The sequence below is a fragment of the Podarcis bocagei genome, assembly GCF_964188305.1.
Source record: "Podarcis bocagei genome assembly, chromosome: 16".
NCBI lineage: Eukaryota > Metazoa > Chordata > Lepidosauria > Squamata > Lacertidae > Podarcis > Podarcis bocagei.
In genome coordinates this window covers 36,602,106-36,624,812 of record NC_138142.1, presented here as the reverse complement: position 1 = coordinate 36,624,812, position 22,707 = coordinate 36,602,106, and the positions used below count along the sequence as shown (strand labels likewise).

At 50.6% G+C, this 22,707-nt stretch overlaps 1 protein-coding gene across 3 annotated transcripts in view; it reads left to right on the top strand.

The window, feature by feature from the left end:
* Nucleotides 1-2,864: 2,864 nt before the first annotated feature.
* The window catches only part of DENND4B (DENN domain containing 4B), a 56,420-nt gene continuing 36,577 nt past the window's right edge, over nt 2,865-22,707 (top strand). For 2 of the 3 annotated variants that reach the window (XM_081173456.1, XM_081173454.1), the window contains exons 1-7: nt 2,865-2,975; nt 14,895-15,211; nt 17,308-17,560; nt 18,226-18,295; nt 20,069-20,238; nt 21,383-21,624; nt 22,421-22,487. In XM_081173456.1, coding sequence (XP_081029582.1) covers nt 14,913-15,211; nt 17,308-17,560; nt 18,226-18,295; nt 20,069-20,238; nt 21,383-21,624; nt 22,421-22,487 — 1,101 coding nt within the window. In that variant the 5' untranslated portion in view covers nt 2,865-2,975; nt 14,895-14,912. Of the gene's footprint in view, nt 2,976-10,747; nt 10,836-14,894; nt 15,212-17,307; nt 17,561-18,225; nt 18,296-20,068; nt 20,239-21,382; nt 21,625-22,420; nt 22,488-22,707 lie in introns of those variants that run through there. The other variant, XM_081173455.1, reaches the window with a different exon arrangement.

Sequence of the window (22,707 nt, the reverse complement as noted above, 5' to 3'; positions counted from 1 at the left end):
GTGTTTATGGAAGACAATCTTACTCGGCTATGAGTGATCGCCAAAGAAGACCATTTGGGTGGCCTCAGTCTGACCTCAGCTGCCTGGCGCCTTTTTTTACCACCAGACGCGGGTGGTGCTGTGGTCTAAACCACTGAGCTTAGGACTTGCTGATCAGAAGGTCGGTGGTTCGAATCCCTGTGACGGGGTGAGCTCCCGTTGCTCGGTCCCTGCTCCTGCCAACCTAGCAGTTCAAAAGCATGACCTGCAAGTAGATAAATAGGTACCACTCCGGCGGGAAGGGAAACGGTGTTTCCGTGCGCTGCTCTGGTTCACCAGAAACGGCTTAGTCATGCTGGCCACATGACCCGGAAGCTGTACGCCGGCTCCCTCGGCCTATAGAGCAAGATGAGCGTCGCAACCCCAGAGTCGGTCACGAGTGGACCTAATGGTCAGGGGTCCCTTTACCTTCACCTTTAGGAGGCAGTACTGCCTGTCAGAAGGATATCAACAAGATGGCAGGCGTGCAAAGGAGGGCAGCCAAGATGATGAAGGACCTAGAAACCAACCTTTGTGGAGAATGGGATGTTTAGCCCGGAGAAGAGAACATGGAGAGGCGATACAACAGCCATATCTGAAGGGCCATCACATGGGAAATGGAGCAAACTTGTTTTCTCTTGCTCTGGAAATTGATGTAAAAATCAGGGTTCGGCTTTTTCTGCCCAACTTCCCAAGGGACTCTGAGTCCCCGAAGTCCATGATTGGTCAGCGAAAAATGGAGAGAGGCTGGATCCAGTGAAAAGCAAGGCAGATGTTTATTTTTCTAAATAAAAAAATTCCTTCCAGTAGCACCTTAAAGACCAACTAAGTTAGTTCTTGGTATGAGCTTTCGTGTGCATGCACACTTCTTCAGATACACTGAAACAGAAGTTGCCAGATCCTTCTATATAGTGAGAAGGTGGGGAGGGGTATTACTCAGAAGGGTGGTGGGAATGGGAGATTGGCAGGTAGCTGAGATGAGCCTGTTGACGACTCTTAACGACTGCAATAGGTCTTACAGGAAAAGGCAAGGGGTGAGAAGGTGAAAAATACCCCTCCCCACCTTCTCACTATATAGAAGGATCTGGCAACTTCTGTTTCAGTGTATCTGAAGAAGTGTGCATGCACACGAAAGCTCATACCAAGAACTAACTTAGTTGGTCTTTAAGGTGCTACTGGAAGGAATTTTTTTATTTTGACTATGGCAGACCAACACGGCTACCTATCTGTAACTCTTTATTTTTCTGTTGCAGCAGAGTTCCTTTCCAAGGAGGGCGAGACCCTGATTAAAAGTGTGCAGGAATCTTTAAAGACTTTTGACATTGCCCAACCCCCTTAGCCAAAGACCACCCCAAAATCAGCATACTTACATCACAGGAGATAGTGTACAGCAGAAATCCTGTCTGATTGCATTACCTGGGCAGCTTGGTCATTCTTTTGTGATGATTAATTCTTTAGTTCCTGAATCCAGGTCACAGGCTCACCCTATTCATACACAAATACGCCCTTAAGACAGGATTTGTAAGTGAAAAGACAATGGGAAGGCTTTCCCCATTTGCCTCCCTTACTGCAGAGGAATATTTGAGATCATTGGGAGAGTCAAAATGACTTCAGGGTTGTTCTCCTGGACTATTTCAGACACATGGTTTATATATTTAGATATGTGCGCATTTATGAATATTTATTCTATATTTGAGACCTTAAAATTCTTATAACAGGAGGGTAAGTCCCAAACTGGACACAGGTGGCGCTGTGGTCTATACCACAGAGCCAAGGGCTTACCGATCGGAAGGTCAACAGTTCGAATCCCCGCAACGGGGTGAGCTCCCATCATCCCTGACCACTGGTCCTGTTAGCTAGGGATGATGGGCGTTGTAGTCCCAAAACTTCTGGAGGACAAAGTTTGGGGATGCCTGCTTATGAGAAACAGTTGCGGGAGCTGGGTATGTTAAGCCTGGAAAAGAGGAAACTGAGAGGAGATATGATAGCCATCTTCAAATATCTGAAAGGCTGTGCCAGGGCCGGATTTAGGTTAGATGAGGCCCTCGGCTACTGAAGGTAATGGGACCCTTTATATGTCCAGCTGTCCTTTGTCAACAACAAATTGTTGCTTTTTTGTGTTGAATATATGCTATATTGTAATTTATGGACCTACACAACACAAAACACTGTGGCTGTATGTAGGTTTTATTTTATTTGTTTTTTTATCTTATATTTTGGAAATGTACATCCAGGTTTGTTTGTTTTTATTTATTTATTTCATTTTATTTTATTTTATTTGCGGCGGCGCAAGACAGTGGGTTTCCTAAGCTATAGCTTGTTTAGCTTATACGTAAATCCGGCACTGGCTGCCCCACGGAAGAGGGAGCAAGCTTGTCTCCTCCTGATCTGGAGGGCAGCACTCGAACCCAGGACTTCCATGTTGCAAGGAAGGAGATTCCGACTGAACATCAGGAAAAACTTTCTGACAGCAAGAACTGTTCCAAAGTGGAAAGGTCTCCCTCGCGAGGTGCTGGGCTCACTCCTTCCTTGGAGGTTTCTAAGCAGAGGTGCGGGGGGGGGGGCGCGTCTGCGATGGATGCTTATAGCTAAGACTCCTGCGTTGCAGGGGGTTTGTCTGGATGACCCTGGGGTGTCCCTCTCTCTCCCCCCCCTCCCCCGCCACTCTGAGATCCTACGCTTCTATGGAGGGCGTCACAGGTCTCTCCCGCCCGGCCGCCCCCCGCCCCTCCCCTCCTGAATCCCATGCATCAAGTGCGGCGGCGGCGGGGGGGGGGAGAGAGCTGAGTTCTCTCCAGGGTCCTCCTCTGCGGCAGGTGGCGCACTTTCCGCCTCTGCGGAGGCGGGGGGAGGAGGAGCGGGCTGAGCAGCTGAGCGCAGGCAGGCCGGGCTCAGGCTATGGCGTGGGCTGGAGGGTAGCAGGAGCGGCAGCGCAGCCACCGCCGGAGTTTGCCCAGGTAAGGAGACGCGTGCACTGGATGCAAGGCAATGCAAGGCGATGCGATGCAACGCGCCTCGCCTTTCGCCTCCTTCCTTCCCCTCCCTCTCTCTCCCTCCCTTAGCAGCGACCCCTTCATTTTCTCTCCCTCCCCTTTCCAAGCCCATCTTTCTCATCCCGGCCCTCCCCCCATCCCAACTTCTGACAGAGACCCCCCCACCCCCACCTCTCCCCCCAATCCAGCCCCTGCGCTCCCCTTGAGGTCTGTTTTTTTTTTGCAGAGAGGAATTTGCCTTCCCCTCCTTCAAAACAACAAGACTCCCAACCCAACTCTGCTTCTCTCTCTTTCTCCTTTAATTTTTAACACCCCCTTTTTTCTGCGGGCACACTTTCCTCCTCCTCCCCCTTCCCCACCCCCCTCTTCTCCTCCCCCACCCCACCATAAATAAGAATAAATTGGCAGTCCCAGCCAGTGATTGCATCACTTCTTCTCCAGACAGGGGCCAATTCTGCTAGGAACTGGATCCTCTGCCGGTTCTGAGTGCGTCTTCCTGGGATTGATCCTCCTGTTGTATTTTGACCCCCTTTGAGTCTTATTTATCTCCCCCCCCCCCGGGAAAAAATGCACTTTCAGCCCTCTATCCCCCCCCTCCCAGTTCCTAGTCTGCTTTCCTCCTCTCTGACACAGTAGACAGGGGAGGCGACAGCAATGGAGACCTTGAACTGTTGTTTTGTTTGTCTGTTTGTTTGGGGGGGGACTGCAATGGCTACTGGCTTTCCACCCGCCCACCCGCTGTCAAAACCAGTTAGAGGCCGCAATTCCCAGTATTTCCAAGTCCATCCCCAAATCTCTCCCTCTCACTCGCACATGATTGTAATCTCAGTTCTGGCTCGCGTTCCTTTATACCTCCTCCCCATGATATCCTGAACTAGAAGGCTTATATTTTTTGAAGGTAAAGGGACCCCTGACCATTAGGTCCAGTCGTGGCCGACTTTGGGGTTGCGGCGCTCATCTCGCTTTATTGGCCGAGGGAGCCGGCGTACAGCTTCCGGGTCATGTGGCCAGCATGACAAAGCCGCTTCTGGTGAACCAGAGCAGCGCATGAAAACGCCATTTACCTTCCCGCCAGAGTGGTACCTATTTATCTACTTGCACTTTGACGTGCTTTCAAACTGCTAGGTTGGCAGGAGCAGGGACCGAGCAACGGGAGCTCACCCCGTCGCGGGGATTCGAACCGCCGACCTTCTGATTGGCAAGTCCTAGGCTCTGTGGTTTAACCCACACGCCACCCAAGAGAGGGGAAATTCCACATTTATTTTACCCCCACTCCCACTCTGCAACACCCACAAACTGCCTCGCACCCCCCACACTTTTCCTGGAGCCCCTCACAATATTTATTTCTTCTTTTCTGCCAATTAATTTTTTCTGCTTTTCGAAAACCAGCATCAAATTCATTCAGATTTTCCCCTCGCAATATTTTGACTGGCCTTCCCTCCCCTCCTTCTCTGCTTTCACACACCCCACAGAGCGTCTCCTCTGCCCCCCCCAGCCCCAGTTAGGAGTTTCACAGCCCCCCATCCCTCTTGCTCCACCTCAGAGACGTGTTGTTCCAAATCTGGCAGGTGTCTGTGGGCTGAGGGGTGCGTGTCCTCTGTTTCCGGAGTGCGAATTAGGTTCCGCACTTTCGTTTTTGGACGCTTATTCCCCCGCCTATTATAATATTTTGGTGCTTTTTAGAACATTTCTGGTTTCCTCCTCTGCGGTTCTCACTTCCCGATACTCGGGGCAACACCTGGCTTCTCTCAACAGCTGCCGCAGATTTGTTTTATTGTTATGTATTGAATTTATATATGTCTCACTCCCCTTTCCCGTCTTGCCCAGAGCTGAGCTGTATCCTCTGCACTCCGCTTCTGATGGAGGGGGTGCCGAGACCTCTTCCCAGCTCTCAGCATCAGAATAGAAGAAGCAGAGGCCGGCGGCAGGATCAGGCCTAAGGCCCATCCAGTCCAGCGTCTTGTTCTCACAGGGGTCAACTCAATGCCTCAATGGGAAACTAGCCATTGAGCTCAACTAGCTCAATGGGAAACTTGGCCATTAATATACACAGAACAATAATTATGCATACTTTATCAACCTTCTGAGAAAAATGGAAAACGTTAATAAAAGCCACAAAGACTTGCGAACTACCCAGCCTAAAATGAACTTCTGGTTTCAATATTTTTTTTCAAATGCTTAACTCCGTCTTTTAGATAAGTTTCAGCGTTTTGCACCTGTTCCGCCCTGGCAGTCCAAGTAATCCAAAGGCCGCTGTTCGCCCCGGATGGGGCCCTTTAACTGGGCCTTGCAGGTAGCACACTCCCAAGATAGTTTTCCGGGCTTCTTCAGTGGTCTAATCTCAAAGTCTTGATACGTATATTGATATTCAGTCTTACAGAGAATACTCTTTCTTGGCTTAAGCTTAAGAGACGGATTTGCTTAGCCATTGGGGGTGAACAGTGGTCTCTTGATTACTTGGACTGCCAGGGCAAAACAGGTGCAAAACGCCAGCACCCTGTCTCTATCTACAACTCTACTAGCATCTCTCGGTATTGTGAATATCACTGAACTTACTTTTTGTTGGTATCTTCATGAACTTATCCAAAAGACTGAGTTAAGCATTTGAAAAATCTATCCAAACCAGACATTATTAAGTTCATTTTAGGCTGGGTAGTCCGCAAGTCTTTGTGTCTTTGTTTAAAGTTTTGTATTTTTCTCAGAAGGTTGATAAAGTATGTATAATTATTGTTCTGTGTATATTAATCGCCGACGTGTTGCATGAGTTGCACTACAGCAGCAGCAACACAGGTTGCATTTTTCTAGCATTCCTGCGGTTTCTAGCAACTGGGATTTAGAAGCAGGGAGGTTATGGGATTCATAATGGCTACTAGCCTGCTCCTCCATCCATCTGTCTCATCATCTGAAAGCCATCCAAGTTGGGAGCCGTCTTCCTGCAGATGTGAGTTCCGCAGTTACACGAATAAGTCCTTACCTCTGTTTGTCCTGAAACTTCCCTTTTCAGCTTCAACAGGTGCCCCCCAAATTCTAAGGCTCATGAGATAAGGAGGAAAACTTTTCTCTAACTGCTTTCCCCCTCCGCCAGGCAGAATTCTATAAGCTTCTGTCCTGTCGCCTCGGTTCTCTAAACTGAAATCACTTAACTCCTATCCCCAGCAGTGGCATCTCGCCGTCTAATACCCAGATTAATATCTGGCCCGATCTGTTCCGTGGCTTCTCCCCAGACAGCTGTTGTCTCAGGGAAAATATTGGGGGCGAGGGGGGGGTTGCAGCTGCACAGAGAGCCCATTGTCGTTGTCCTCCAGCTGTGTGTCAGTTTCTTCCCTGCAATTTCTTTATTTCGTTTATTCCATAAGATGCATTTATTTTTTTTTATTTTTTTATTTTTATAAATTTTATTAAGTACAACAGAAAACATACATATTTACAACAAAAGAAAATACAAAAGAAAAAGAAAATACATATAACCAAGGAAACAAATTAGAGAATACTTTGTCTCTTTTCATATTTACAGTTATTTATACCTCTATAAAATGCTATTCACAATAAAGGAATGAAATGAAAGATAAGATATCAGGAAAAAAAGAACAAAGAAAAAATAAAGAAGTAAAAGAAAAAGATCATAAGTGAAATTTTTAAAAAGTAGATAAGTATTCACTATACATTTAGATGCATTTATTTATTTGCCTTTGCTAGGAGTTTCCGAGACGGGATGCAGCAAACAGAAAATGCAGCTTTTGAAACAGTTTTTTTTAAAAAAAATAATAATAAAATGCAATTTTAAAAAATGCATAAAAGCCATTCCAAAAAAATGGAACGGCGTAATATAAATTCAGCAAAGGAGGTGGGTCACTTTTCACAGAGGATGAGGTTTCTTCGCGCAGCGTGTTGTTAAACTGCAGAACTCACTGCTGCAGGGCCACCAACTTGGACGTGAGAAGACGGTGCTGGACTAGACCAGGCCATTGACCTGATCTGTTTGGCCACTGTGAGAACACGATGCCTAACCCAGCTGGGGTTTGGGCCTGATCCTGAAGGGTTACTCTGATGTTCTTCTTTCGTTAATAACGATACGATGAGGAAGATGATTGAGGAAGGGCAGGGGCGGTTGTTCTTAGTGGTTTCCTAAGGGGTTTTTGTACTTCTGCAAACCTCTGGGTTCTCCCCAGGTGCCTCAGCCTAACAAACGGCTGAGAGGAAAGAGGTTCAACCGCCGTGTTAGAACTCAGATATATAAGCTCGGTGCCAAATACAGTGGTACCTCGGGTTAAGAACTTAATTCGTTCCAGAGGTCCGTTCTTAACCTGAAACTGTTCTTAACCTGAAGCACCACTTTAGCTAATGGGGCCTCCTGCTACTGCCACGCCGCAGGAGCACGATTTCTGTTCTCATCCTGAAGTCAAGTTCTTAACCCAAGGTGCTATTTCTGGGTTAGCGGAGTCTGTAACCTGAAGCGTATGTAACCCGAGGTACCACTGTTCCTCCTTAAACCAAGGTTGCAGTTCCCCAAACTGAATGCCTAGTTGCAACATTTTGGGGTAAGACAACCCTAAAGTCTTATTTGTCAAATGACGGACTGGCTGTGATTGATGATCAGTGAAACATCTGGCTAGTTCAGATGACCGCCTTGAGTGAGGTTAAGAGCTTTGAGAAAGGAAAGTCATGTGATCCAGGGACAGTCCACATATATATGGGCCTATTGCGACCTCTTTTTCTTAATGGTGACATTCATAACGCAGGGATATTCTTCACAACCGTGAACAGGGCAGAGGAGTGAGGTGAAGACAAGCGACCACAATTAGCTATAAGGCTTTTCACTGCTCCTGCTCAGGCTGCACAGAAGAAGCATTTTGGTTCCCGAAATTCATTCCGATTGTGCAGATAAAATATATAATGGATAGAATTCTACAGGATGGGTTGCTAGTGTGCGAAAACAGTCAAGATCCAGTGATCCCCAGGGCTGCACCTCCAGATGGGGGAGATGTCAGCCCCAGGAATCTTAACTTGGTCACAAGCGGACAATAGCCAGGTGCAAAATGCGCCTAAAGGTAAAGGGACCCCTGACCATTAGGTCCAGTCGTGGCCGACTCTGGGGTTGCGACGCTCATCTCGCTTTATTGGCCGAGGAAGCCGGCGTACAGCTTCCGGGTCATGTGGCCAGAATGGCTAAGCCGCTTCTGGTGAACCAGAGCAGCGCATGGAAATGCCATTTACCTTTCCGCTGGAGTGGTACCTATTTATCTACTTGCACTTTGACGTGCTTTCGAACTGCTGGGTTGGCAGGAGCAGGGACCGAGCAACGAACCGGCGACCTTCTGATCGGCAAGTCCTAAGCTCTGTGGTTTAACCCATAGGGCCACCCGCGTCCAAAATGCGCCTAGCGCCTGGCTAATTTCGAACACTGCCTGTTTGTGGAGTTCTTGGCTGCTTGGCCTGATCCAGCTATAGGACTCTCACGTAGAACCTCCAGGTCCAGAGTCAGTCTATCCTGGGTGCTGAGGGGCAATTGTCTGCTGTGAGGACAGGACGCTGTGTTGATGGGCTCCCTTCAGCACTTTGCAAGGCACGATTCAGGCCTCTTTTGAGTTGGCAGGATCCTGCCTTCTCTCTGGGCGCGAGGGAGCCTTCCGTTCGCACTCTGCTCAGCAAGAAGCAGAACCGGGACTTCCCAGTTTCTTCCCCCTCCCTGGCTTCTGCTCAAAGAGGGTGTCTCCCACCCCGGTCTTCTCCGGTCACACTTCCCTTTCCCAGAGCTCTGGGAGTTTTCGCTTCCTCCCTTCTCCCTCACTTTCTCTGCCCTCATCCTGGCACTGCAGACGGGAAGTGCAAATTCTTCGCTCCCTTCCTGAGTTGGAAGGCGGCACTGAGTGTTCCTCCGCTGGCTGCCCCCGCACCCCCCCCCCGCTTTCAGCAGTGTGATTATCACACCTACAGTCCCGAGACTTCGAAGGGCCGGATCCTGCAGCAAGTCGCCCCTGTCGGAAGCCACATCCCTGCTGGGCGAGTGCTTCTCTGCGTCGGACGGCTCGCTCCCTGTTCAGGAGGGTTGTTACAGCTGGGAGAGGGGCCGTTGAAGGCTGGATGCGGCCCTCTGGATCCCCTCTCCGGACCTCGGGAGCCTTCTCAGGCCGCACCCCTCCCTAAGCCACGCCGCCTCCCTGCCTATTAGCACCGCCCCCTGCCTAGAATGTAGCCTGTAATATGGAGCTGTTACTCTGCCCACCCGTGGCGTGTGGCCTCCAGAACGTTGCTTAGAAAGGATTGTGGCCCTCGGGCCAAGAACGCTTCCTCACCCTGTAGTCTGGGGGTGCTTATGGGACATCCCCTACTCTCTTCCAGGATCACTTTCGCTCTGAAAGTTGGCATAATTTTTCCCTTCTCTATATTTTTGAATGCACATATTGAAATATTACGGATGTTTTTGCTTGCACCCTGAGGCTTTTGAGGACCTGGCAGCGCCGCTGCTGTTTGCGGAAGGCACCTTAGCTCAGTGGTTGGGCCCCTGCTTTGCTGGCAGAAAGTCTCCCAGAAGCTTCAATTCCCGGTGTCTCCAGGCAGAAATTTCCCCCTGCCCAAAATCCTGGAGAATAGCCACTGCCAGTCAGTGTATACAGTACTGAGTGACCTGGCTCAACCATCTGGCTTCCTGCAAGGCAGCTCCCTATACATTCTTTTGCTCAGATTCATGAGGACTAGAACCTTGCGTTGCTTTTTTGAGACGGAGGCTGCAGTTCAGTGTGGAAAGTTCTGCGTGCAGGAGGTCTTAGGCTCCAACATCTCCAGGCCGGGCTGGGAGAGAGCGCCGCCTTGGAAAGGCGCTGCCAGCCAGTGTATGCAATATTGAGCTAGGTGGGCTACTGGCCTGACTCTGTTTCATGCATTTTCCTGAGGTCCCGTGAGAAGGGAGCTCAGCCAAAGACTTTAAGTGGTGCTTTCGACAGCAATCTGGTGAATGGAAAAAGCAAACCAGGAACACCCGTCTCCTGCTGTTTCCTGTTGTTGCGCTGGGTAGGTTTTTTTTTTGTCCTTGGGGGTAATGGATGGGGGACGGTTGTCAGAAGCAGAGTAGAAACAGCAGCTTTGCAGGGCAGCTGCTGCTTGTTTCCATTAACTGGCCTGCCGGGCGCTCCCTCCCTCCCGCGTTCAGTGCTTGCCAAGCCTTTTCCTTGACCTGCTAGCTTTCTGCATGCAGGGGCTTTCCCCGCTCTATATGCATGCCTGCAGCGTGGGAACATTAATAGATTCCTAGAACCGAAGAGTCGCAAAGGGCCCGTTGCAATGCAGGAATCCCAGCTGAAGAATCTCCGACAGATCCTGCCTCTGTTGTTGTTAATTGAAATTATATAATCTGTTTTAAAATCTCCGGCGCAGGAGAGCCCACGGCTTTGAGAGGCAGTCCGTTCCACTGTCTGTTCAACAGTTCAGCTCCTCTTCCTCCCCCAAAGTGGTACAGTCCGGGCAGGCCTTTTCGCCTTTTAAGAGGACCAGAGAGAAAGCAGTTCTCTGGAAGGGGGCAGCGGTAGCAAATGGACAGTTGACCCCACACCCTGATTTGACCCAGCCGTCAAATCCTGGCGGGCCCCCTCCTCGCAGGTCAAAATGTGGTTTAGAAACAAAAAAGGCACTTCCGCAGGGGGAGTAGCGTGTGCGAAAGCCGCCACAGCTGTGCCGGGGGGGGAACGGGACAGGGGACCTTTCACCCGAGTTGCGAAACGGCTTTTAACTTTCAGTTTTAGGGCAGAGGGATCGTTAGCCGCGTGCTGCCGAGCCGTAAACCGGTGTGTGTGTCCGGTCTTCCCTCGATCCTAGTTGACAGGCGGAGAGGTACGTTGGGGGGCAGCGAGTGTGGGGCAGCCCTTGGTAGGCCGGATCCAACTTATTGGCTGCCTGCCTATCTAATGGCATTCAGAGGAGGTATGTCCTTTCGAGGCCTCGTCCAGAAGAAAAATAAGGAGAATCGACTGCCCCCAACCTCGGCAGATGCTTCCCTAGCCCCACACCGGCCGCCTCGCAAGGGCATCGCATTCAGTGGGCACAGCTAGGTGGTGACAGAGGTGGGAGTCGTGTGTGTGTGTGTGTGCGTGCGTGTTTTTGTGTGTGTGTGCAGCCAAATCTAAAAATAAATCAGCTGAGCATTGGAGGGAAGGCAGGAGAGACCAGCTCCTGCGTTGGAGGGCATTTGGGAAGGACGCTGAACCCCTGAGCAGCTGGATATCAGCCAGGCGGGGAGTTGTGGGTGGGGGGCTCATCTAGGTCCACCTTTCCCACGCTCCCCCCCCCCAAATTTCTGTACAGGAGAGAGCAGCTGCGAAGGGAAGCTGTCAACCCATGCATTTATATGCATGCCATCTCAAAATGTGTTTTTTGCCATGTGTAAGGGGGAGTAAGGTAAGGGGGGGTTGCAAAAACCAACACACACCCCTGCAACAACAACAACAACAAAAGCATCTCTTTATTTGGGCTTTTGACCCTTGGCTGTATTTCTCATTGAGGTGGCAAACCGGCATCTTTGACAGGCACCAAGTTCAGGCACATGGAGTTCCCGCAAAAGGGACGGTTCCCACGTGTGTTGATAATAATAATAAATTTTATTTATACTCCGCCCTTTCCAGTTCAGAAAACCAGGCTCAGGGCGGCTAACAACAAATTTAAAGCACTTAATTGTGATACAACAAAAAGCACAAAATACAGTATTAAAGCGTGAATAACAATAAATTCAAAGTTCTGAAATCAATTTGGGGAAAATCCATCCGATAAACATTAGATCATCGCCAGGACTAGCTGGCTAAATTAGTCCTATTTGGGCCAGCGAGGAGACCAGGGGAGAAGTAGCTGTGGGATCCCAGAGTGCGTAATCTTCATAAAAAGAGGAGAGGGAGGGAAGGAAGAGGAATAAAAAATCAGGCGAAATTCAGATTAAAAGCCAGGTGGAATAGCTCTGTCTTACAGGCTCTGCAGAAGGAGGTTAAATCTCATGGGACAGAGCATTCCACCAGGTCGGAGCCATCACTCCGATGGGACTAGAGGCGAAGAATTCCCGCGCACGTGAACGCTAGCATTTCTGGATGGAGGGCGTCAGAACAGTGCGGCGCTCCGACGTCATTTGACCCGGCAGCCAAGTTGCGGCGGAGAAGTGCCGCCTTGCAACTGCAGTTGCAGCAGGAAGCTCTTGAGTTCTCCCTTCCTTCCTCTTTCCTCTCTCTCGGCACACAGATCTTGGGTCTGTAATATGCCTAAGAACAAGGTCATGGAAGCTGGAAGGGGTGGAATGAGACCGTACCACTTCAGGCTGTGGGTGGGAGGGGGCGATACCACTTTTGAATGCTCCTACAATTACTGATACTGGTTTTTTTATTTTCTATCCTGCAAGCAGAAAGCTAGCACATCGGGGGGAAGGCTGGCTGCTATACTAGCTTTCTGCTTGTAGGGAGGTTCGAGGGCGTGATTTCCTTACTGTCACCTACATCTGGAAGTTGGGGGGGCATTCTTACCATGGGCAACCATTCCAACCATGTTATAGCCAGTGTTTATGCTTGTGTTCTTGCTTGTCTGGATGCTGGACGGAGAGAAGTCTGAGTGCAGAATCTAGCCTGCTGTTGTCCCGCCCACTTTTGACCCTGGCCCCTCCCACCACCGCCCTGTGTCCCAGACCGCCACGCCCTCTCTGAGCATGTGCAGAGTTGTCACACCGCCACCCCACCCCCCAAGAATTAGCACAAAGGTCGCCTGCAGGAAGTGGCGTTCGTGGAGAGTCCCTCTTGGGATTTTTTAAGAGCTGTGAGTTGCACCCAGTTCCTCCTCTTTGCTTCCGTGGGCCCCAGCACCCGTTTCCTCCCGAAAGAGCCCCCGCCCTACGGGTTCCACCATATCAGCAGAAACGTGACTGCTGACACCCCCTTCTTCCGCTTCCTCCTTCCCCTTTCGACCTCAGAGACCCAGATAGACACGCAAATACACAAACACATATGCACACATATGAACACCCACACACAAACCTTTTTCACTCTCGCTCTCTCTATATATACTCTGTAGCTGTGAATTATTATTATTATTTTGTTGTTATAACTTACACCCCACTCTTCACCGGGTTAAGACAATGTAAAGGTAAAGGGACCCCTGACTGTTAGGTCCAGTCGCGGACGACTCTGGGGTTGCAGCACTCATCTGGCTTTACTGGCCGAGGGAGCCGGCGTACAGCTTTCCAGGTCATGTGGCCAACATGACTAAGCCGCTTCTGGCGAACCAGAGCAGCGCATGCAAACGCCGTTTACCTTCCCGCCAGAGCGGTACCTATTTATCTACTTGCACTGGTGTGCTTTCGAATTGCTAGGCTGGCAGGAGCTGGGACCGAGCAACGGGAGCTCACTCCGTCGCGGGGATTCGAACCGCCGAACTTCTGATCGGCAAGCCCTAGGCTCTGTGGTTTAGACCACAGTGCCACCCGTGTCCCTAAGACAATTTAAAACACGTTTTTAAACGTTTTAAATTGTTTTTAAAGACAATTTAAAGCACAACGTTAAAAACAATTTTGAAAACTTAACAATTACAGAAATGCATGATCACACACACACACACACCCCGCTAATAAAAATAACGACACCTAATGATAAGTCACAAAAGTTCATGCAATTGCCTATCCTAGGTTTAGCTCTCCAGTCTTTTTGCATTAGAAATCATCAGAGAGAGAGAAGGGGGCAGGAACCCCACCCTTCCCAGAGGCCTTCTCCAATGTCTGTCTCGAGACTTTGGGTGCTGTGGGTGGGGGACCATTTCTGGCCTGGGTGCTTCCACCCCCGCAGGACACGTCGCCGGTTTTCATTCTTTTAGGGAAGTTTTCTACAGACCACTATTCTGCGCGGACGGCAGAATCGAGGACTGCCCCTAACGCGGACCAAATCGGTCAGTCGCCTTGGGTGGGCCTTTGGGGGTGGCGATGGTTTTTGTCACCGTTGGCATGGCAGAGGCTCCCGGCTGACACCCTTCCCTCCTGAAACACTTCCATTTCGCTGCCCTGCCGGTTTGTTTCGCTGGTTCTGGCATTACGAGAGACGGGGGACACGACCCAAGGCTGTAAAATGGCGCACGGCAGAGGGGAATTCCCCCTCCCTCTCTCCTATCGCCAGAACTCGGCGGCATCTGATTCAGAACAGATAAAAAAGGCTGTCCTCTTATCTGTTCAACGGCGGAACTCCCTGCCACAGGAGGCGGGGTGGCTTCCATTTTGGATGGCCAAGTCACAGTCTGACCTCCTCCTTTGGTAATCCTCATAGAACTCTAGCCCAATGGTTGCCATTAATTTGATTCTGAATTGATTTTAGAATGAATTGATTTTAGAATGTATTTCAACTGATGGATTGTGATTTTATGTAAACTGTGTTACTTTTGTTGTTGTTAGCTGCTCTGAGCCCGGCTTCGACTGGGGAGGGTGGGATAGAAATAAAATTTTATTTTATTATTACAGTCATACCTCGGGTTGAAGTAGCTTTGGGTTGAGCATTTTCGGGTTGCGCTCCACAGCGACCCGGAAGTAACAGAGCGCATTACTTCCGTGTTTCACTGCATGCGCAGATGCTCAAAATGACGTCACGCGCATGCGCGGAAGTGGCAAATCGTGACCCGTGGACGTGGGTTGCGTTCGCTCCAGAACGGATCCCGTTCACATCCAGAGGTACGACTGTATTATTATTTTAGAAGAGCGGTGGACAAATTCATGCAGGAGAAGCCTAGCGATGGTACACGATGGCCATCTTCTGCCTCCACAGGTTTCATGTCTCTCGCCGCGGCAACAGGCCGCCGAACATTCTGTGCAGGCCGCCATTGGCTGGGAGCTTCCGAGGAGGCGGGGCTTCTCACACTCCTCTTCTTCATTTTCCCCTGTTGCAGATGCCGTGAGCCGCCGCCATGACGGACGAGTGGGCCCCGCAGCTGGTGGACTACTTTGTGGTGGCCGGCTTGGCGGACACTTCGGCGCCGCTGGAGGATGAGAGCCAGCCGCCTCGCCCGTCCCGGCCCAGCGAGCCCATCGTGGACGTGGCCGTCATCGTGCGCTCGCAGGGCGAGGAGGTGCCTCACGGCTTCACCTGCATCGACCGCACCACCTCCGGGAACCCCGTGGAGCTCAACGCCGGGCTGCTCAACAACCCCCAGATGTACATCTGCTACAGGAGGGGCCGGGACAAGCCCCCCATTGTGGAGCTGGGGTAGGTGACTCCAGTCCGTTTCACGTAGGGCCGCCTCTGAAGAGGGTTCGGAAACTTCAGCTGGTGCAGAATCCGGAGCAAGACGGTTTGAGCCTATTGCACTGATCCCGGTCCGAATGCACTGGCTACCGATCAGTTTCCGGGCCCAATCCCAAGTGCTGGTTTTGACCTATAAAGCCTTAAATGGCTCAGGAACGCAATACCTCAAGGACTGCCCCTTTCCGTATGAACCTGCCCTGACCCTGAGATCACCTTCTGAGCCCTCCTTCATGTGCCTCCTCCTTGAGAAGTCCGGAGGGTGGCAACTTGAGAACGGGGCCTTCTCTACAGTGGCTCCCCGTCTGTGGAATGCTCTCCCCAGGGAAGTTCGCCTGGTGCCTTCATTGTACACCTTTAGGCACCAGGCAAAAATGTTCCTTTTTAACCAGGCCTTTGGGTGATCTAATTTACATCTTACGCCCTTTTAAACGGTGCTTTTTTGAGGGGAGGGTCTGTTCTGTTGTTGTTGTTGTTGTTGTTGTTGTTGTTGTTGTTGTTATTTTTTTATTAGGTATTTTGTGTTTTAGTTCTTGATTTTATTCTGTGAACCACCCTGGGTATAAAGCGATAAATACTGTATTTTTCCGTGTATAACACGCCCCCACCAATCGCCCCTCCCACATATGCACTATCCATGTATAAGATGCGGACACCCCCCCCCCCGCGATTTTTAACATTATTTTATAGCAGCCTTTCTCAACCTGTGGATCCCCAGATGTTGTTGAACTACAACTCCCATCATCCCCTAGCTAGCAAGGCCAGAGCTCAGGGATGATGGGATTTGTAGTCCAACAACATCTGGGGACCCACAGGTTGAGAACTGCTGTTTTAGAGTAAAAAAAACCCTCGTCTTCTACACAGAAAAGTACGGTAAATTCAATATATAATAATAGGTTGGGAGACAGTTGGGAGAGCATGACACTCTTCATCTCAGGGATGTGGGTTCGAGCCCCACGTTGGGCAAAAGATTCCTGCATTGCAGGGGGTTGGACTAGATGACCCTGGGTGTCCCTTCCAACTCTGCGAATTCGCAGAGAAAGCTATCGACAGCTACTGTCTCGGGTGGCTGTGTTCTGCCTCCACTGTCGCTTCTGAATACCAGTGGCCGGGAATCTCAAGGCAGGGAGTCCTCCTTGAGAGTTTCCCAATGGTTGTCCATTGTAGGCTTGGTGAGCCCGTGGCCTCTTCTGATGTCCTTAGGTAGGGTGGTTGGTTGGGTATGTGGGCGTTCAGCACGCATGAGATGGGCCCCAATATATTTCAGAATGCCTTTCCCCTTATGAAAGCACACGGACCCTGTTAGATCTTCATCTGAGGCCCTCTCCCCTTCTTGAGAGAGGTTGGCAACAAGGGACGGGGCCTTTTCAGTGGTGGCACCCTGCTCGTGGAAAGCTCTCCCTATCAATAATGTCCTTTCAGTGCCAGGGCATCTGGCAGATCAGGGCAATTTGCTGTCTGGTATGTTTCCCACTGAGCTCCTTGGAGGAAAACGGAGCTATAAAATGGAAAACGATCGCGGTCCCAACCAAAGAATGGCAGCATAAGTTGACAGAATATGCACAATTTGCAGACTTGACATATAGAATAAGAGAACAAGGAGAACATATCATTAAAGAAGATTGGAAAACATTTATTGAATATATGGGAAATAATTGTGTACAGCTAAAAACGCTGGCAGCGTTAAGATAACTTCAACAGAGTAAATTGATGGATGCAGTAACGGAAAACCGATTGTTATAGTTTTTGTAAAACATGCAGGGATTTAAGATATGTAAAATGAACCGTGGAAAGAGGAGAAGGGAAGTCGTTGCCATCTTAAGGATGTAAAATGTTTATTTGAAATTCTTGAACAGGAAATTTAATAAGAATTATATTAAGAAAATAAACGGAGCTGTAAACACAATAAATAAAGGGAAAACGTGGAACTGAGAGTACCGCAAAGGACAGGTCCTTAGAATCGTATCGTTGGTAGGGGGCTCCAGGGGTCATCTAGTCCAACCCCCCGCAATCCCTGTTCCTCATAGTGAAACGCACACTCTCTTTTGCCGTTTGCCTAGGGTGCACTACGACGGAAAGGACCACCCGAAGCCCGGCTACAAAATCATCGACACGACTCCCTATAGCCATTCGGCTAACCTGGCCTCGGGGGCCCCCGGACACCAGCGCACCTTCCTGACGTACCGGCGAGCCAGCGAGAGCCAGGCCTACAGCACGCTGGGCATCACCGACATCTGCCTTATCATGCCCAGCAAAGGGGAGAGCCTCCCGCACACCTTCTGCCGCGTGGACCGGAACCTCAACGCGGGCATGGTGAGTGCCGGAGCTCAGGTGCTGCCCTGACGCAGTGGCAGAACTCATGGCTTCGTACCCAGGAGGTTCCAGGTACGGTCCCTGGCATCTTCAGGGAGGGATGGGGGTTCCTCCCCCCCCATCTGAAATCCTGAAGTGTGGCTGCCAGTCAGTGCACGCAGTACTGATCTGGATGGAGCAAGGAGCTGGCAAATTGTCCCAGCTCCGCTCAATTCCTGTTTTGTCCTGTATTCATAGAGTTGGAAGGGACCACAAGAATAATCTAATCCAAGTCCCCTTCAATGCAGGAATCTTTTGCCAAATGTGGGACTCGAACCCACAACCCTCAGATTAATAGTCTCATGCTCTGCCAACTGAGCCATCTCATTGCTCAGAACCAGGAGGGCTGGAACCTTCCTGTAGGGGAAGGCAGCCGAGTGCAGAAGGTCCCAGGATCAGTCCTTGGCGTTCCCAGTTGAAGACCCAGGGAGCAGGTCACGGGGAATTTTTTTCTGCTCTTCTTAAGACCCTGGAGAGCAGCTGTCAGTCAGTGTAGCCAACGTTAGGTTAGTTGGACAAAAACCCTTGACTTGGCCTGGGCAGATTTCTCTGTTCCTGAGGCTGCTTTTTCTGTGGTCCAGCCAATTGCTTTCCTCCACCTTTTCTTGCCTATCTCTTTTCTGCAGTGGGGACCAGCCCTCTACATCTGCTACAAGATGGCGTTGGCAAAAGGGAACACTCTGGTTTACCAAGCAGGTATGTCTCGGACAGAGGACACGGGGCTCTTGGGGGCCTTACTGAGCTCCCTGTGTGTGTTGACTTATCGTTTTTAAGAAACTGCCATCCTGTCACCCAGCTCTAACACAGGGGCAGGGGGACATTTGGCCCTCAAGGTGCCAGTGGATTATAACTCTCCTCCTCTCCACCAAGGATGCTCTGATCAAAGCACTGTAGCTCAGTGTCAGAGCATCCGCTTTGCCTCCAGAAGGTTCCAGGTTCAATCCCCAGCCTCTCCGGAGAGAGCCCCCTGCCTGAAACCCTGGAGAGATGCTGCCAGTCGTGCAGGCAATACTGAACCAGGTGGATCAGTGATTGGAGCACTCGCTTTATATTGCCAACTTGTCTTGATATACAAGGTGTGACCGGAAAGTTCGGTGAACGGTCACAGAAATCGGACAGCGAGAAATATTCGAACATAATCAGTCGGCATCGGAAACCCACAAAATGCTCACAATTGTGTACAGTGATGAAGCTGCAACTCGAAAGACAGTGTGTGAGTGGTTTAAGGGTTTCCGTGAAGGGCGGCAAACCATCAAAGACGACCCTCAGTCTGGCAGACCGTTGACAAGCAGAACGGCGGCAAATGTCGACAGAGTTTGTGAGTTATTGATGTGGGAACCACATTTGTCCGTCCGAATGATGGTGGAAGAATTTCATATTCCGCATGAAATCGTTACTGAGTTGTCCCACCCTCCATATTCTCCCAATCTGGCCCCACCGAATTTCTTTCTTTTTCCAAAACTGAAATCTTCGCTGAAAGGGCACTGATTTTCCAACATTCCAAACGTCCAAGCTGTTGTGACGAGGGAACTGAAAGCAGTACAAAAAGAGGACTTCTCCAGAAGTTTCCAACAGCTCTATGAACGTTGTCAACAGTGCATTGTATCGGAGGGGGCCTACTTTGAAGGCCTGTAAGGCATGTATGTTCTCGCTGTCTGATTTCTGTGACCAATCACCAAACTTTCCAGTCACACCTTGTATATTGGCCACCACAATGGAGTTGGTCCTGATTTTTGAGGAGCGTCCCTGCCGGGAGAGATGGCGTGGGGGGAGGACGTATTTGAGATGTGTGGGTCCTGGGATGCTGAGTTTCTCAGGTTAAAACCAGCACCATGAAACTAGGCCTCAAAGCCTGTGAACTCAGGCGAAATCTGATTGCACCTCCCCAAGGTCCCAAAGGAGTCACAGAAACATCTGAGTAGTCTTCAAGGGCAAGTCCCATGTAGCGCAGAATGCAGTAGTCAAGCCGGGAGGTTGCAGGGAATCATGGATCAGTGGAGCAGGATCCCCTCTTCCTCTGAATGGGTAGACCCTGAGGGATAAAGTTAAAGGGACTCCTGACCATTAGGTCCAGTCGTGGCCGACTCTGGGGTTGCGGCACTCATCTCGCTTTACTGGCTGAGGGAGCCGGCGTACAGCTTCCGGGTCATGTGGCCAGCATGACAAAACCGCTTCTGGCGAACCACAGCAGTGCATGGAAACGCCGTTTACCTTCCCCCCAGAGCGGTACCAATTTATCTACTTGCACTTTGATGTGCTTTCGAACTGCTAGGTTGGCAGGAGCAGGGACCGAGCAACGGGAGCTCACCCCGTCACAGGGATTCGAACTGCTGACCTTCTGATCGGCAAGTCCTAGGCTCTGTGATTTAACCCACAGCGCCACCCGCATCCCTTACCCTGAGGGATAGTTGTAATTAATTGACAGGGAGGGACTGAAACAGCTTTCTCCCATTTGTCTTCCCCTTCCAGGTCTCCTTAGTCGCTACCCAGAGGAGGACAACGAGGCGTTCCCCTTGCCGGAGTCCGTGGCTGTTTTTTGCCTGCCCATGGGAGCGACCATCGAGAGCTGGCCGGCCGACACGAAATACCAGCTTCCTGTCTTCTCCACCTTCGTATTGACCGGGGCTTCGGGAGACAAGGTAGTTGGATTGCATGGTGGTGGGAACTACTTTTTGGGCTCGGTCAGAGAACCTGGGGTGGGTGATAGATAGATAGATAGATAGATAGATAGATAGATAGATAGATAATTTATTACGATCAAAGACCAGCTCGCATAACACAATAAAAACAGCGTTCATAAAGATAAAATATGCAATCAGAGCAGATTGCAGCAATACCTCATGAGTTAAAATTGAGATACCATAGATTCCGGTGTATAAGAGAGAGCCAGTGTGGTGTAGTGGTTCAGAGTGGTAGATTCGTAATCTGGGGAACCGGGTTCGCTTCTCTGCTCCTCCACATGCAGCTGCTGAGTGACCTTGGGCCAGTCACACTTCTCTGAAGTCTCTCAGCCCCCCTCACCTGACAGAGTGTTTGTTGTGGGGGAGGAAGGGAAAGGAGATTGTTAGCCGCTTTAAGACTCCTTCGGGTAGTGATAAAGCGGGATATCAAATCCAAACTCCTCTTCTTCTTCTTCTTCTTCACCCCGGAAAAGAGGTTAAAAAGTTGGGGGTCGTCTTGTACACCGGGTATGGGCAGAGCGGAGGCCCCCCCCCTGCTGCAGCGGTGGCTCCAAGGCGGCGGTGGCTGGCTCCGCTTCGTGCCGGGAGAGAGCCGTCAGAAGCAGCAGCAGGGGCGGAGGGCTCCACTCTGCGCTGGGCGGCTTTCTCCTGGCGCAGAGCTCCCCACCGTATTAGGCGACTGGGCTTAGAAGACGAACCCCCAAATTGCAGCTTTAAAAGACCAGCAAGTGAGCTATTCTGGTTAGCGTTCATTTTTCATGTTAGCATCAATATTATTCTGGCATTCGCTCCTTCACCATGTGTGCACAGCGTGGCAATTGGCAAACAAGTCCGCAGATGTTTCTCGTCCGCAATATTTATTACAGAAGCCTGTCCCGCACACATAACACACCTATAAACATAACAGTGGCAAATACCCTTTGTTTGGCCAGCTTGACAACAATAAGAAGAAGAAGCATTATCCCTGTTCTCCAAAGATTCCCTTCCAGGTCGCCTGGAGTTACTCCTCACTCACCCCAGTTGAGCGACTGTTTCACCAAGGTTGCACAGGACTCTGACTTTCCTCCTTCCCTTCTTTGGCTTCTCTTGCTCTCACTCCCAGGTGTACGGCGCTGCCATCCAGTTCTACGAGTCCTTCCCGCGGGAACACCTCTCGGAGCGGCAGTGTATGTGGCTAAACCTTCTCACCGTCGTCGACCGGCGCCCCATCACCAGCAAATCGGTTCAGACGCGCAAGAGCATCTGCGTCCTGTCCCACTGGCCCTTTTTCGACGTCTTCCGGAAATTCCTCACTTTCCTGTACCGCTACAGCATCTCGGGGCCTCACGTTCTTCCACTCGAGGCGTAAGTTGGGGATGCGGCCGATAGGATCGGGACCTCTGTGTGTGGTTGCAAAGCCTGAAACGTAAGCAGAACCTTAGCTAGATAACAGCCACAGCTCCCTCTAATCTGATATGGTAGATGGCAGAATGTCTCGCCAGAGTGGCGCATGCTCTATTTATCTCCCGCATGGACTACTGGAATGCGCTCTACGTGGGGCTACCTTTGAAGGTACCTTTGAACTACAACTAATCCAGAATGTGGCAGCTAAACGGTGACTGGGAGTGGCCGTCGAGACCACATAACACCAGTCCTGAAATACCTACATTGGCTCCCAGTACGTTTCCGAGCACAATTCAAAGTGTTGGTGCTGACCTTTAAGGCCCTAAATGGCCTTGGCCCAGTATACCTGAAGGAGCGTCTCCACCCCCATCGTCCAGCCCAGACACTGAGGTCCAGCGCCGAGGGACTTGTAGCAGTTCCTTCACTGCGAGAAGTGAGGTAGCAGGGAACCAGGCAAAGGGCCTTCTCGGTAGTGGCACCCGCCCTGTGGAACGCCCTCCCATCAGAGGAATAGACAAATTCCTGGAGGAGACGGCTCTCAGTGGCTTCTAGCCACAATGTTTATGCTCTGCCCCCACAGCTGGAGGGCAGTAATGCTTCTGAATCAGGCGGCTCATTGGCCTGATCCAGTAGAGCTCTTCCTATGCCTGTAAGCTGCTGTTACAGGGCAGAGATGGCGATTGTGGTTTTATTTGGTGTGGGCGGGTGTGTGGAAGGGTGTTCTTCTTCCCTGTGACTTCTCTGTTGCTCTTTCCAGGCACATCTCTCATTTCATGCACAATGTCCCCTTCCCATCTCCACAGCGGCCTCGGATCCTGGTTCAGGTAAGCAGAAAGCGGAGGAACCCAGAGCCTTTGCTCATCCGGTTGTTGGCAGCGGGGGGGGGGGGAAGGGGTTGCAGGTCGCACCTTCCCCGGGTGACGGGGAATCAGCTGGGCAATTTCATTGTGTTAGCAGTAGTGTTGTGGCTAACTCAGAGGTGCACATTGCATTCATAATAGTCACAACCGCACTTCCTTGGCACCGTACCCCCTTCTAAGATTA